The following is a 15,896-nucleotide window of genomic DNA, read 5'->3' as shown; positions in this document are numbered from 1 at the left end:
ATTAATTAGCATATTTTTCTACGCTCGATGTATCGCATATATCTTATTCTATTCATATGCTTGAAACGCAAATGAAAATGTATCTCTGATGTTCTCCAGATCCAATACCGTCGTCGGTCGACGGCCGATGTAAAATCGAGGATCAATTAATTACCAACCGTATCGCTTCTCTCTGTCTCTCTCATCCTCTCTCTTTCTCTCCTATATATCTTTTTTTTCTTTTTTATCGTAGATACGTATATACAGCGAAAGGCTCGCGGTTCGGTCATTTTAATTTCCCGCGAAAGTCTTCCTTTTTTTCATTTTATTTCTCTCTACGAATCTCCTTATTCGTTGTATTATAGATATCTGACGGAAATATTTTATAAAACGATGGAATATTTTATCAACGAATATATATATATATATATATATATATATATATATATTCTACGAATTTGACGAAGAATAAAGATTTTGATAACGATGAAAATTTTGATCAGCATCGATCGAATATCTTTTATATCCGACGTACTATCGATTTACAACGATGGTACAACTTATTTGGTTTCCAATTTCCAATTCTTTTTTTATGTATTTTAAAGCTTTCAACGAGATTATTCTTGATACGAGGTATTCATTCTTGTTACGTATTCATCGATTTCATTTTATCTTTTCGAAAGCGACTTTCGCCGTTATATAATCTACAAATTTTGCAGTAGAAATATAACGAAATTAAAATTCACCGCGCACTCCTTGTCGCAATTATACCCTCGTCGTGCGTTCTTATCCGCTCCATGGACTGCAGCTGCGAAATTCTCTCTCTTTTTCTCTGTCTCTCTCTCGCTCTCTCTCTTTCTCTCTCTCCCTCCTTCTTTTTAACGCAACTTTTCAGGAAGATTCATCCCCCTCTCAGGAAAGCTCGTTATTTCATTTGGAGGCTCCGCAGGCGTCTTTACTTTTCCGACGGATATACTGTAAAAACACTCTCGCGTATCCATTATTACTTTATATTCTAAATTTGTCGACTCGTTTCATTATTTTTATGTAGTGAACTAGTGCTCGTCGATAACATTCGACAGATACTCTTTTGACATTTTAAAACTAGTCATATTTCCAAATAGAAGTAAAATTCATTTTAAAAAAATAAAAAAATAATGATAGAGACAGTATAGATGATATGAAGTATTTTACAATCGCAAATAGTTCCTTTCTCTTTTTCTTTTTTTTTTTTTTCTTTTGATATGTCGAGCATACCTATCTGAGTATTTGTTGACATTCTGTTTAGTATCATATCGTACACGTGTGTTGTATTGTTATTTTTATTTCGCCCTCAGGACATAGACAAATTTGTAACCAAGACAGACAGAGAGAAAGAGAGATTCGGCAACTCGATAAACATGTCCTCTCGTTTAACATTGGACTATTTCAACAAACACGTGTAACGTTATATGTTCAACTTTAAAACGAATATGTTCGACCGATTCGATATTCACCGTATGCATGTACCTTGACGCCTTTTTAACCGTTTTAAATACCGACGAAATAGTGATGAAATGATATTTGTTTTTCCTACTGTCACGTCGCAACGAAAGCTCGCGGAGTTCATGCTGGAATCTTCACGGAATACAAATCTTGTTATTTAATATCGAAGAACGCGCATTCCCACTATACTTCTTCTGTTACTCTTCCTTTCGTGCCAATAACGTTCCTTTCTTTCTTCCTTTCCTCTTTCCTTCCTGTTTTCCATTATGGCACTACGAGGTATTTCATATTTATCGTGGATATTGTTTTTCCTTCTCTTACCTTATTTGTATTCAATGCATTACAATGTATCCTATCCTAGATATAAGATCGAGAGATGAAGTGTAACGGACGGCTTTGTCTCGTATCGAATGGAAAACGTTAAAACATTTTGTAGTTCGAGTGGGCATCATAATTGTTCCACGCGCGCAATCGATCTCGATAACGCGAACGCGCGTGAATGAAAATGTCATTCTGTCCAAAGTTGACGGCTTCTATACGGGATAGGCAATTTGAAAAATTTCATTAACTATTCGAGAATACAAAATACAGTGATTCGCAAAATCATATATATATATATACAGTAGTTATTTCTTTTATTTTGGTTCGTTCTCTGTTCATTTGCGTTTATTTTTCCGTTTTTTTTTTCTTCTTCTTTTTCTTTTTAATGACGACGTTTATTATTATTTGCAATGAATAAGAATATTTTGTTAAGGCTTGTAAATGTATTTCTATCAAGCAATAGTGTATTTACTTTCAGAATTTTCAGATTTCAAAATTTACGGTATAAAATCAAAGCAAAAAATTAGGATAATATCGCATAAAAGAAATGAAACATTTAAATAGTTAAATTAATAAATTATGTCGCAGAAATAATTGAGATAATATTAGACTAAAAAGTATGAAAATTATATGAAATTTTATTAAATGGATAGAACGAGTAACAATATGATTAGCATTCGTATATACGTATATATCCAAATCATTGTAATCATTTAATTGAAATTATAACTATATACGTATGTACTTTTCTACACATTAAACGAAAACGAAAGGAAAAGAACTGTAGTAGAGAACGTTGAAAAACGATAGAAACAAGTCGTGCGTTTTAGGATTCGCCAATGAACAGAGCCGGTTACTACCTTGAAAAAGGTTTTATATCGTTTTTCCACGTGTTGTTGTGCGCAAAGGAAAATCGTCGTGGGAAACACAGTCTGGCAGTAATTCTGACGAGGAGGATCGGGACTCCGAGGAAGAAAGTACAAAATCCTCGGGGCGTAACGACGTGGCTCGAAGTAAACCAACGAAAAAGAGAACGACGACGACGACGACGACGACGACGACGACGACGACGAAGAGGATGACGAAGCAAGAAGGAAGGTCGAGAAGGAAGCGAGACCAAAAGACGTTCCTTTACACGGATGCACAATTATCTGGACTCTTGAAGGACGTCATCGAAGGAAGTAAGTAAAGAGTTACTTCTTTCTTTCTTTTTCTTTTTTCTCTACTTTTCTTTCTCTCTCTCTCTCTCTCTCTCTCTCTCTCTCTCTCTCTCTCTCTCTCTTCCTCTCTTCGTTTCTCTCTTTTTCTCTTTCTTCCTTTCACTTCGTGATTTACGATGTAGCAAAGAAGAGAAAGAGATGGAAAGAAGTCACCGTCGAAAGATTGCAAGACTAAAGCTTCGTTCTCGCGAGAAGGACAAATGTCTTCTCGTCGCAGGACCCTCAACTAAGAGGGTTCGGTTGAGAAAAAGGAAAAAGGGACTCTCGGGACGAATCCTTGCCACGAAAAGCATTACCAACGTGCTATCGCTATAGTATAGAACCAATGGAGTAATAAAAAAGCAAAATAATGGCTTGTCCCTGTGAAACACCTACTCGGTGTGCAAATGTGGGACACGTCAGAAGTAATCCCATCGTCCTTTTCTCTCGTAGACTTCGAAAGCTGCTGTCTTTAGAAAACGACCCTCCTTTATTTCCCGGAGTATCGATGACGATATCTTCGTGCTTTTTGCAAAGCTTCCTTGGTACTTTAACACCACTTCGTCTTCGGAAAAACGATTCTATGGCGACAACGCCGATCGAAACCTTTGCACTTTTTGTCCTCTTCCGTCTTTTTTGTTTCTCTTTATTGTTTTTCTTTTCCTTTTTTACTTTGTTCTTTTTTCTTGTTTTTGTTTTCTGTTTTTCTTTTTTTTTCTTTTTCTTTTTCTTTTTCTCGTTCGTGATAGGCACGGATAGATGGAGGGGACGAAAGATTTATATTGGAAGGTACTAATGTCCTTGGAATGACTTCCTGAATAAAAAAGATAGACAACTTTGATTTCTTCTCACGTCTAATTTGACGTTACTTTTTGTATCTTTTCTTTTCTTTTTTCTTTTTCTTGTTGCTTTTTGTTGCTTTTATTACTAAAAGGAAAGTTGGAAGGAGTAGTGTGGAAATATCATTTTTCATAGCACGATCGAGTTCATTGATGAGTTCGTTCCTACAACTTTCGAGTTACCTATCGTGGGAGAGGGACAATAAAGGGTCCGACAGCAATTTATTCTCCCTCATATTTCACTTACGATAGAGTGAACTTAACGTTTTACCGGGTGTACCGTTCCGTGTGTGGGAACGGTAACGCGTAATAATATTCGACGAAAATGGTAGGATAAACTTAATAGTCGTCCCCATAATGGATCTCGTGTATAAGAAATCCGTGAAAATGTTTTGTCATAAATCAGATATGAAGGAGTCGTTGGAATGGATCAAGGAATCCTTAGAAGATGCTTTGGAAGATCGGGACGAGGAAAGCTCAGAAGGAATTCCCTTGGTACCGTTGACAGATTATTCGTCAAATGCAATGGAATCGAGCAGTTTCCAAAAATTACTACGTGCTATGGGGATAGTACCACCAGCGGACGAACAGGAAACCTATTGGCGAATTCCAGCGAACATGCTCGCTTCTACCATACGAAAACGATGCAATCTTATTGCCAATTCGTTGCAAGGGAAATTCATTATCGAAGGTAATTCTTCATTTAGTTTTAATTGATCGATATCACGAGAGATTTCATCGGGTCTGAAGGATCGGAGTATCGTCTCTGAATATTCGTAGAATGAAATTGTCCTTTATTAGAAGTATATTCGATAGATATTTAAACATGGTTTAGTACATTAATAAAGGTTTATGACATTCCTAATAGATTTCGGAATTATTATATTCTTCATTTTGAAATCTCGTATTAGATATTATATAAATTTTATTAGATATTTATTATTCTTCCTTCTTATAGAAGTTCCGTCTGTGAACAATGTCGATGGTAATAAAAATGATCCAACCGATGAAAGTGACGACGACGACGAAGACGTATTGGAAAATGTAAAAAGATTTTTCGCGACTAAAGGTAAGTTCAATTATACGATTTATTCGACCTAGATTTAAAGTCATTTAGAAAATTTTCTTCATTCCGTGGGTCATTTTAGAACCTGTACCATCGACCTCACGAGAATCAAATGTACCGTTGGACACGGAAAAATCTCAAAAGTCGAATAAACGTGATATAAAAGCTGACGACACCATCGAGCCACTGGAAGAGGAGAATGAAGAGAATCAGGAAGAAACGGGGAGTAATTTCCAAGCAATCGGTACGTACGATTTGTTGGCGCTTCGTTACGAGCGGAAAACGAGAAAATGGTACCTTCCTGCCCTCTGTTACTGCTGACGCCAAGCTATTGGATTATTTGGGATTTACCAACGAACGGAACGTTTATTGAGAATTCCAGAAGAAGAAGGCTAACGTTCTTTAATACAGTTTTATGTTACGAGACCCGTTCGTTCGTACAATTTCGATTTCGGTCTATAGTTGTGTAGTAAAAAAAGAAAAGAAAACTTCAACTTTATCCATTTTATTTCCGTCTGATTTAACGGTGCAATCTCTCTCAAGCGAGCCATTTCGTATATCTTATTAACGATTTCCAATTTTAAAGATAACTTTCTCTTTTTCTTCTCTTTTTGTACATACATACATACACACATATACACACAATACATACACAGACATTCAGGGAAATTATCGTCGGATTCTTTTGATTTTGAAACACTTCGCAATAAGTAGGATAATATCTGAAAGAAATATTTCATATCACTCCAACTATAAATGTTCTTGAATCTAAAATATTTAATAGAACGATAAATAATTCTATAATATATATTTTTGTATGTTTAGAAAATGTAAAAAGAGTTTCTAAAGGTCGTCTCAAGATACTTTTGGATTCGTCGGAATCTGAATCAGAAATCGAAAGGAAGGCAAATGAATCAGGTATTTCAAGACTTGACATTTTACTTTCTGTAAAATAAATAAAATAATTCATTTAATAAAAAATAATTGTACGCCATCTTATTATAGAAGACGAAGGTAAGAGAAATAGAAGTGAAACCTCCGACGTGGAAATTCCATTAAGCAAGAGGCCACGTTTATTGGATAGCGACGAAGATTCTGACGAACCGTTCAAAGTAAAAACTTCTAAAAAATCTAAAATTGCTACTATATCCAACAACGAGGAAGATAATCCAGAAGAAGAAATTTCGACTCGCAACAAATCTATGTCCTCTCGAATAATCGATAGCGACGAGGAGGAAAGCATGACGGAAAAAAAAGGAAATTCGAAGCCTACTCGAAAGATAATAAGCGACGACGAGGAAGACTATTAACGTTCAAGATATAAATTTAATCAACAACGTTCTAAATCAACAACGCTTTTGTGTTACTATGTGATCGTATAAATTTTCATATATATAATATTTCTTAAAAACGATACTCAATGATAATCGCAAGGTCTGCGTTAACTACTTTACCCGTTTGGCAAGATAAGGTAGGTTCCTACATGATCTTTATTTCGAAATTATTTGTTCTAACCTCTTTCCTTTACCCGAGAACTTTTGTACGATCTCCTGGAGGAGTACGAATTACGATGTCCTTTTTACGTTGGCCTTCGAAACGAGCGATCGTTTACACCCGGGTTACACTTCAGGGTGCCAAGAAAAACAGTTCTCGAAAGGCGTCCACATTTCGCCAAGTAACGACGAAGAGAACATGCGAGCGTGGTGGTGGCGCTGCGATCGTCACCGTGTATGTATATATACATACATATTATACACGGCGTAGTAGAGTCGGTGTAGTAGCTTACTAGAGCCCATTAACGATATATATACGTAGAGGGGAGAGGGAAGCGAAGTCGTTTAACTTCCTCGCTCGCATGTTAGCCGAGTAACCGATTGGCCAATGTGGATGACTTTACGTCTTTTGATGGGCAGGTGAGGAGTCTTGGCGAGTGTCAACGATACATACGCGTGTATCGGTACGTGATCGTATTCTAGAAACCCATCGACTTGCCTTGGCTTTAACTTTGAATTAGAAAATAATATTCGTTTGTGAACGTGCTTCCGTCGCGTCGACGATGTTGGCTTGTCGTGAACACAACGTCGACGTCGACGCCGACGAACGTGTAGGACCAAAGCGTAATGTCGCCGTAAGGACTCCGCGAGTCGCGGATACACGATCAGGCGATCATACCTCAACAAGAATCCCGGAATCGAGTCTGTTTATTCAGTTATCTCATTCAAATATCTCCATTCACAGTTTCATATTTCTTCAATGGAAAAGACGAACTCTTCATCTTCCACGATATCTTATCTTTTTCAATAAGTAATATCTCACATTTCGTCCACCTTTCTTCATTGATTACATCGTACCACGTAAGTAATATTATTGTATTTATTTTTCAAATTAAATAATTATTTTTGCTAACAATAATACGTATATATGTATATACAGATATACATATATATATATTATGTACACACACATATATATAAAGGTAATATTATTATCGAAAAAAATTTATTGCTAAGAAAAATGCATAAACGTCGTTAATGATAATAATAGTAATAATAATAATAATAATAATAATAATAATAATAATAATAATAATAATAGTAATAGTAATAGTAATAGTAATAGTAATAGTAATAGTAATAGTCAAAGTTAAAATAATAGTATTATACTACATTATACGATAATAACAATCCAAATATAAATTATACATACCGAGTATTCTTCAGTTTAGCTATGTAATCTCACGATGAGTAAGTACTTACTCCTTTCAAGGTAAACGTTAGAGAACGATAGTATCGAACGATGAAACTCCCGGAAGGACGGACGACCACGTGCATTCTAATATCAACTTCCACTTAGTAGGATTGCATGAGAGATAAGGAGATCGAACATGTTTACGAGACGAGTCCAATCGCGGATTTAAACGTCGAGACGCGTATCCATAGTAACAAGCAAGTATCTATTCGAGTTGGTATGCTTTGACTTCCACGTTTTATATGCGCTCCTGTTATAAGCGCGGGCTTCTTATACGGTTGTAGGTGGATGACATCCTCTCTCTTTCTCCCTACTCCTTTTATCGCGTTTCTCGTTGCTTTCTCAAGGTCATCGTCACGCGCGCCTCCATAATCCTTGTGCGCATATGCATTCTTATAGACCGGACTTTATACGAATCGAACACAAAAAAAATATATTCTTTATTAAATATATATATGTATATATATATATATATATAAACTATTTAAATTATACTATATGATAATATAGTTTTATTATTTCTTTTAGAAATAGTTTGATGATCAAATCACAAATATATACGTGTACGATTAAAATAATCGTTTGGATTTTTTCGTGTTGTTATAAAATTTGTAGATGTATACGTTTAAATGTTATTATTAATTAATAAAAAATTAATCGTTTATATATGTTTATTAATACTCGTTAAATTTGCATATCGATTACATTTTATTCAAATTATTATGTTTTAAAATTGATGTATGACGATATAGACATTGGAAAGATTTTTTTCTTTTCCTTTTTTTTTTTTTTTATTCTTAACATTGAATTTATTCTTCCGATGGATGAGAACGATAGCAAAAGATATACAAATAGTATTTATTAATTTCACGATGGAAATATAATCTACAAGAGAGATAAGAAGGTCGTTTATATAAAAGTTAATGTCACGTTGTTCAGTCGGAACTTTGGATTCGAGCGGTGTTTACATGCGCGCCAACTGCGCGAGTCATCTGCGGATTGTCGTCTTTTTATTAGGAGCGCATATATTTCAATAGGTTATTCTACGTCGTTGCTGGATTCATATATATATATATGTGTGTGTGTGTATATATAATACTATGCGTAAAAATGGCGAATGAAGGAAAACATTCTCTTTGGAAATATTTTTCAATAGTCGATCACTATGTGTAATAATGCAATTTATTCGCTTTTATCGATACCTATATATATATATATATATATATATATATATATATATATATATATTTTCTTCATTTTTAATTAAAAATCAAACTATTAAAATTAAACATTAATTTTCAGATAATTGTCGAAGTATTACTGCATTCGAAACTGCAAAACTCATTATCTGAAAAAGATAAAAAACCATAGATAATTGTTATCTTTTCTATATAATTTTGTTGAATTATAGATATTAATTATGATTGAATTAATTTACTGATTTAAAAGTCTCCAAAGATAATACATAGAATGGACCGCCAGTCATTATAATAGGCTTCTGAGCACGTAATGATAATAATAGTATCAAATGTTTTACTTTCATTATTAATTGCTTGTCTTTTGTTGTGTTTTCTATTTTATCATATATTGTTATTTCCCAGTTACATGCATAGACGGCATCGGCGATTTGTAAACCCTAAAAACATGTGGTTATTTGAAAGAATTTTATCTATTTTTATAATTTTAATAAATACTAACCAACGAGTAAATTCTGGTAGAATAAAAACAAAAGATGTATAATTGCACTGACAATGCTGAAAAGTATTCTAATAAACTCAGTAATTTCGTCATTGATTCCGAGTCCGTCTATAATTGTAATATTATTGATTAAATCATATTCGACGTTAGAAAAAGAAAAGAGGAAAGACAATATTTCATTTTATTACAATATTATTAACATAGTTATAATATGTGTGTGTGCGTATGTGTGTGTTTACCTTAATTTCAATGACCGACATTTCAAAAGATAACAAGCAAATGATGATTATATTTTCTAAGCATTGTACAAACATTGGTAAATTCCCAAAAGATTCCAGATCCTTGGATATTCTGTAAAAAAATAAAACTGATGTATCGTTATGTTAATAAATTAAAAAAATATATACAAGCTCGTTTAAAAAGTATCTACTTTAACACAGCTCTATGATGATCGACGCAACAACGTAATTTCCTTTCGAGTTCTTCGATTGTTCTATAAATAATCAGGTATTCTGTTTTGTTCGATATTGTAACAATGAAGGATTCTTATATGATAGCTAGGGATAATTAATTACAATAAATTTTACCTTGCATCGACGATAGTATCAATTTCGATCAATGAAAAGTATAAGCATCGCAATTGTCCACAAATTACCATTAAAATACAAATATGCAAGCTATCGTAACAAGCTGCACCAACAGTCGAGGTTAATGCACCAATCAATTGAATAATAAATGAATAAGCATAACCCTTGTCAGTTCCGATATCCCATGGTTGCCATGTTATATATGGTAATGAATCATAATCAATGTTGGCGTTACTATCATTTGTATTCAAATTGTTCATCTGACCATAATATTTTTGAATAAGTGCATTGAAACACCAGTGAAGTATTCCGTAAACGCAAAACGTTGTCCACACATATTGCCATATCCTTGAATCTTTATATACCGTTTCCATTTCCGTTTTAGAAAAATCACATCCTGAAAAATTCTTTGTTAATTTTTTTAATCCCTTCTTTTCTCTTCTTTCCAATTTTTATTTTATCTCATTCTTTTTTCCTTTTCTTTTTTTTACCTGTCTTACTGATTCTAGTTTTCTTCGAAAGTAAGTAACATCGATTTAAATCAGCAACGATCCTACTAATTTCTTTGCTCTTGCTTATACAATAAATCCATTTGATGAAACCGGTCATATGAAGACCCAAAGGATTGATAGTATTCGAAAGTCGCTCGACATCGGAGTTACCCGACACCATTAGAATTTCCGATATTATAAGTACAAAATTAGCAAAGAGAGATAGTGCAATCGTGATGGTTAGTACGATTAGTTTTGACATAGAAAATATATTCCTTTGTCGCCAAATACGAAGATACTTCAATAACGTTATTAAATGTTCGATGTAATTTTCAAAGGACACGGTAGTATCCAAGGGTTTTATTGATTCCTCTCTTTCCTTCATATTCATCGTTCATATCGTTGAATAAAAACATTAAATGTTGAGGCTAATGACAGATATTATTAGAAATTTAAAAAAACGAAATCAAGATACACCTCTCTCTCTCTCTCTCGCTCTCTTTACATATACACACTCACACACAAACATACATATGTATATATACACACACACAACACTTTGCAGTTGCAATACTCGAGAGGAAAATATTCCATTCACGTCGAGTACTCAAACGTGACTTTGCCTCTTGTTTCGCATATTCTCCGGATACATATACTTCGAACAATTACGTACGTTACGTCAGCGACTTGAAAATCATGTACGTGTATGCAGACGGTCGTATCTTTGTTCGCCTTCGCCATTTTGTAACGAGAGCGAAAGAGAGATCATGACGAGTTCTGATAAGCTTATCTCTTGCAACAACGACGTAAACGACGATATTAATTTTTACATTAAACAACAATAATAATAAATATTCTTATCCATCTTTTTCATTGATTAATTATCTATTTTTTTTCTATTCCCTTTTTTCCCCGTTACGTATTATTACTATTTGTTTAGTTAATAATCTCTTTCATTTTTCTAGAAATTATCTTTAAATGAGTAAATCTTTTTAAACTTTATACTTATTGTACCTATATATAGAAATTTATTATTAAATTATAAACAATGAACACGGAACAATTAACAGAATTATATTCATCTTTCCTTCACGAAATTGTAACTGCAACTAGTATCAAATTCTATCGAATTCACGTAAAGCAATATCTCCGTCGTTCGAAGAGGATTTTAATAAAGAGTACCTACCTAAGTTGTCATCAGGGACTCCCGAGTCTTGGAAATATCATGTAGAACATATGTAATTCGAGAAATAATGCTTCAGAAACGATAATAGTCGATCTCTCGCTCTTGCTCTCTCTTTCTCTCTCTCTCTCTCTCTCTCTCTCTCTCTCTCTCTCTCTCTCTCTCTCTCTCTCTCTCTTCCTCTCTCTCTTTCTCTCTCTCTCTTTCTCTGTCTGTCGATGGTATCGTGATTTATGTATAAAGATAATTATCTCAAAAGGTCTATCATTAAACGAAGTTATTTGAAATGCAAATTACTTGATTGATAGGAGAGAGGGTAAAGGTAAAGGGGCGTGGTCAACGTATCTACCGAATGTTCTCTCCAATTAAATGTTCGTGGAAGAAACTTTTAATACGTATCTGTCCTTCCTCTCTCTTTCTCTCTCTCTCTCTCTCTCTCTTTCTCTCTCTCTCTCTCTCTCTCTCTCTCTCCTTTGCTCTTTCTCTTCCTTGATAGTAAACTTCTTGGACGTCTTTGAAGTCCAATATCGTTTCATACATTTTCACGGAGATCGGCGCAAAACTTTATATCCAATTACGTTCTTCCTAAGACACCGCACCAAACTTCTCTCTCTCGCTCTCTTTCTCCCTCTCTCTCCCATTCTCTTTCTCCCTCTCCTTCTCATTCTCTCTCTCTCTCTCTCTCTTTCTCCCTTTCTCTCTCTCTCTCTCTCTCTCTCTCTCTCTCTTCATGCTTCTCTCTATCCTCTTCTCTCTCTTGTCTCTCTCTTTCTTTCTCCTTCTCTCTCTCTCTTCTCTCTCTACGTATTAGTCCGACGACATTGTGGACTACTCGTGACATTTCTAAAACTTTCCTCCTCTTAGCAACGTTGAAACTCGAATTGAACGAAGCCAGAAGGTACGATCCTGCTGTTAGTTTCTTTTTTCTCCTTTTAATAAAATTGGGTTTCTTTCGCCGTCTTACCGATGTTATTGTATATCGGATACGTAACGCGAAAGAAAAAGAAAACAGTTGTTTTCATAGTTTTGTTAGAAATAGTGACTAGTGCCTCATTGAAAGTATCGCAAATTAAGGACTTTAAAAGAATCAACGAATTATTAAAATTCGTATTAAAATACAGGTGAGTTTTAATACCATCTATCATTAATATATTAATTATGTATATATTAAATTAAATAGAAATCTATATATATTCTAGGACGTTTCTTTTATTTAAATCATCAATGTTGGTATGTATATGTTATTATATAAGAAAGATATTAAAGAAAATATCGATCGTAGCGTCTTTGTATGTAAATACGATGATCTAATAGCAATTTTTCCAAGAAAGAGCGAACGTAAACAAAATATTACGATCTTCCAATAGGTCATTTTACAATAGATCGTTTCATTGCTAATCTTAACTGTTAGTAGAGTATTTACCGTCGATGGATGAACATCGCCTCGGCTGCCGAAGGAACGATTTCCAGTGAATTATCTTAATAATTATTGGTGCCGAATAACGAGGATGGAACGGAAATGAGAGATCGAATCTTCTGATGGCTTCATCAACGAAACGTAAATATACTATAATTTATTTTTTACGCTTATATTATAATCTCGTAAATATGTTAGAATTAATATGATATAAGTAAACGTTATTTTTAAGAAACGATTTTCGCAAATTTTCAATATTATTAGCGTCAATATTATTAGCGTCTTTATCGTCGAAATAATTCTCATCTTTTTTTTTTATTAATATTTGATAAACGTATTACGTCGTAATAAAAGAACGTAGTAGTAAGAGAACGAATTCGTGAGAACTGCGTACCTTCGTGTATGTAAACAGACCACAGACACACATAATACACACACCAACGACGAGCTCTTTCATGGAGAAGTTTCTACACAACCAAGAGGACCAACTTTTCGGGAGTATCGAACCAACTCTACCGTTTCTCTCGGTGGTCCCTTCGTCCTCCACCCTTCCTCGTCCCTCCCCCATCCCCAGCATCCACCGTGGTCCCGGAGAACTCTACTTTGGTGATGGTGTCCTGTCGCCTGTGTTGTCCGACTCGTTGCCAAAATTTGGTAATGATTGATGGCCATTAAAGAGTGGGCCAACCTTGTTCGTAACCTTCGTAAAAGATAGTTGAAACTTACACATAACCAAATACGATGCTAATTACATTTTGAGATCTTTCTTTTGATGCAAAATCGGACAAGAACGTAGCTACGAGATGACGGTACCCTCGCCTTAGCTTGTAGAAAGAGTGAAAAGAATTTAAAAAAAAAAAAATAATGTAAAGAACTGAAATAATTGAATTTTATATATTTTAAAAATATTATCACGTTTCCTTTTCGTGTTTTAATTATCGTAATAAATAATGAGTTATTTATAAATTATTTAGATATTCTCTGCTACAGAAGAAAAACGTCTAAAAATTTATGCACGTCATTGGGTGATAGAAATACGAACTCAACGTGGATATAATTATCAGAACGTTCGTCAAAATATTCCGTATATATATATTATGCTTCCGAAGGATTATGATTTAAATATTTTTTTGTATTTCTTTTGAAATAAGTTAATGATAAGAATAATCCTCAATCATTTGTTTTGTTTTCTTATTTTTTTTTTTTAATTTATTTTAGCATCTTATTTAGTATATTATGTATATTTAATTTATGATAATTATTCTTTTAATTTATAATAATTATTTTAAATAGATAGTAATATCTTTTTATATGTTCATATATAATATGTGCGATGTTAAAACATATCTTTTAATAATATACGATCGGCAATTTATCCTTAAAATATTTCGTTATTATATCAGCATACATTCAATAGAATGATCATTATTTTTTATGATGTTGCATATGTATTTCTCTGAACGATCGTAAAATCGATTTAAATATTTCGACGTTTAAACTTTTCTTTACCGTTACTAGCAAGCTACGAAGAAAGTGTAGGGCAAGGAGAGGATGGGAGCTACTGTAGGGGGAGGTAGCGAGCGAGTCGATAGAAAAGGTCAAAGGTTTCAGGTGTGTTTGCATTTCGCCCACGGCTGCTACAGGTGCAGCCTCTTCCGCGGCTCTGCTCGCCGTTGCAACAGCAACATGTATGACTCTTTATTAACAACAATTAACATTTATCCATTGTTCATACGGGAATAGTTTTCACTGGACACAAAAGCTTGTAATTAGTTGTCCGACTCGTAAGAGACCGAGAGTACCGAGAGAGTATCCCTACTGGAACCCCATAAGCTCTCATTTGAAATCTCATCATCATTATAAGCTGACGTTATTTTTCTTTTTTTTAAACATTTACAAGCTACGAAGATTTTTTTTCTAACAATTTTGTTGTTTCCTTTGGACAAAAATTTCTGTTTGAAAAATATTCGAACAGATTTCGAAATTTCGATAATTTTCTTTCCTTTTTTTTTTTTTTTTAATAACTATCCCGAATTTTTAAGTAGGTACTTAACTACATAGCGTAAATTAATGAGTTGTGTGAATTGTGTGAATACATACGAGATAATGAAATTTATAAAATACATATATTCTTTTTTGTTTCAATAAAAAATGTTGAATATTTCCATTATAGTAGAATATTCATCTATTATTAAATTTGTTTATCTTTAATTTAATTAGAATTATACGATCCCAAAAGTATCATAATATTTTATGTATTATGTACAACTTTTTTATCGATTCGAAAAAATTGAAAAAAAAGTAATTCGTAAATTTAATCAATTTCAATATCTGAAATAAATTTCAAAAAGTGAATGAGAAAACATATAACCGAATCGTTTTAAATTATAAGCAAACATAAAGAATGCATATATATTAAATTGTTCGTTTTTATCGGATTCATTAACTTATAACAATATTATAAAGAGAGAGAGAGAGAAAGAAAATTATAATGCAAACGTTGCGATGCAAATTTGTAATATAACTATTAATGAATCGAATTCCATTTTCAATGTTTATTGATATTCAAATATAAATGTTAGTCCATCCGAATGATTATTATGTTAATCTTTCTTTCGCCTTTTAACTAATATTGTCTTTAAAATTATCCTATACTCATTAGGAATATTAATATAATCCAAACTATTCTTTTGTCGTTATTTCGTTATTTATTTTTTAATTATTTTAATGACGTGTCACACGCAGATCCGACATTTTCACTGTTCTTAGAATATATTTTACTCTGATCAAAAAAATATCGAGACAACTTTCGTCTATTTAAAATTACATCGTCGTAATTTATTTTATATAAAAGGAAAAAAAGAAAAAATATTCATAAGATTT

The 15,896-nt window shown here is 33.3% G+C and overlaps 2 protein-coding genes and 1 long non-coding RNA gene across 4 annotated transcripts in view; 2 read left to right on the top strand and 1 right to left on the bottom strand.

The window, feature by feature from the left end:
* The window catches only part of LOC127061355 (protein timeless homolog), a 158,870-nt gene extending 150,684 nt beyond the window's left edge, over positions 1 to 8,186 (top strand). The window contains exons 23-29 of the mRNA XM_050988073.1: positions 2,694 to 2,966; positions 4,230 to 4,514; positions 4,782 to 4,892; positions 4,972 to 5,133; positions 5,715 to 5,807; positions 5,895 to 7,243; positions 7,656 to 8,186. Of these exons, the coding sequence (XP_050844030.1) occupies positions 2,694 to 2,966; positions 4,230 to 4,514; positions 4,782 to 4,892; positions 4,972 to 5,133; positions 5,715 to 5,807; positions 5,895 to 6,199 (1,229 nt within the window). The 3' untranslated portion in view covers positions 6,200 to 7,243; positions 7,656 to 8,186. The remainder of the gene's footprint in view (positions 1 to 2,693; positions 2,967 to 4,229; positions 4,515 to 4,781; positions 4,893 to 4,971; positions 5,134 to 5,714; positions 5,808 to 5,894; positions 7,244 to 7,655) is intronic.
* A 36-nt stretch (positions 8,187 to 8,222) lies between these two features.
* Positions 8,223 to 10,908, bottom strand: LOC127061387 (uncharacterized). Its single transcript, XM_050988207.1, has 6 exons — positions 10,414 to 10,908; positions 9,923 to 10,319; positions 9,575 to 9,686; positions 9,336 to 9,443; positions 9,076 to 9,273; positions 8,223 to 8,985 (listed from the first exon to the last, which is right to left on the bottom strand). The coding sequence occupies exons 1-6, from the start codon at positions 10,796 to 10,798 to the stop codon at positions 8,929 to 8,931; spliced, it is 1,257 nt and encodes a 418-aa protein (XP_050844164.1). The 5' UTR covers positions 10,799 to 10,908; the 3' UTR covers positions 8,223 to 8,928.
* A 1,548-nt stretch (positions 10,909 to 12,456) lies between these two features.
* On the top strand, positions 12,457 to 15,110 carry LOC127061389 (uncharacterized). Of its 2 annotated transcripts, none has more exons than XR_007780853.1 (3): positions 12,457 to 12,717; positions 12,796 to 12,826; positions 13,011 to 15,110. It is a non-coding gene; the product is annotated as an uncharacterized LOC127061389 (long non-coding RNA). The 2 variants fall into 2 exon arrangements; XR_007780852.1 differs by having other exon boundaries at positions 13,008 to 15,110.
* The last annotated feature ends 786 nt before the right edge of the window (positions 15,111 to 15,896 follow it).

The sequence above is a fragment of the Vespula vulgaris genome, chromosome 2 (assembly GCF_905475345.1).
Source record: "Vespula vulgaris chromosome 2, iyVesVulg1.1, whole genome shotgun sequence".
In the NCBI taxonomy this organism is placed as follows: domain Eukaryota; kingdom Metazoa; phylum Arthropoda; class Insecta; order Hymenoptera; family Vespidae; genus Vespula; species Vespula vulgaris.
Note: the sequence above shows the minus strand (reverse complement) of the source record. Positions and strands in the feature narration are given on the sequence as shown.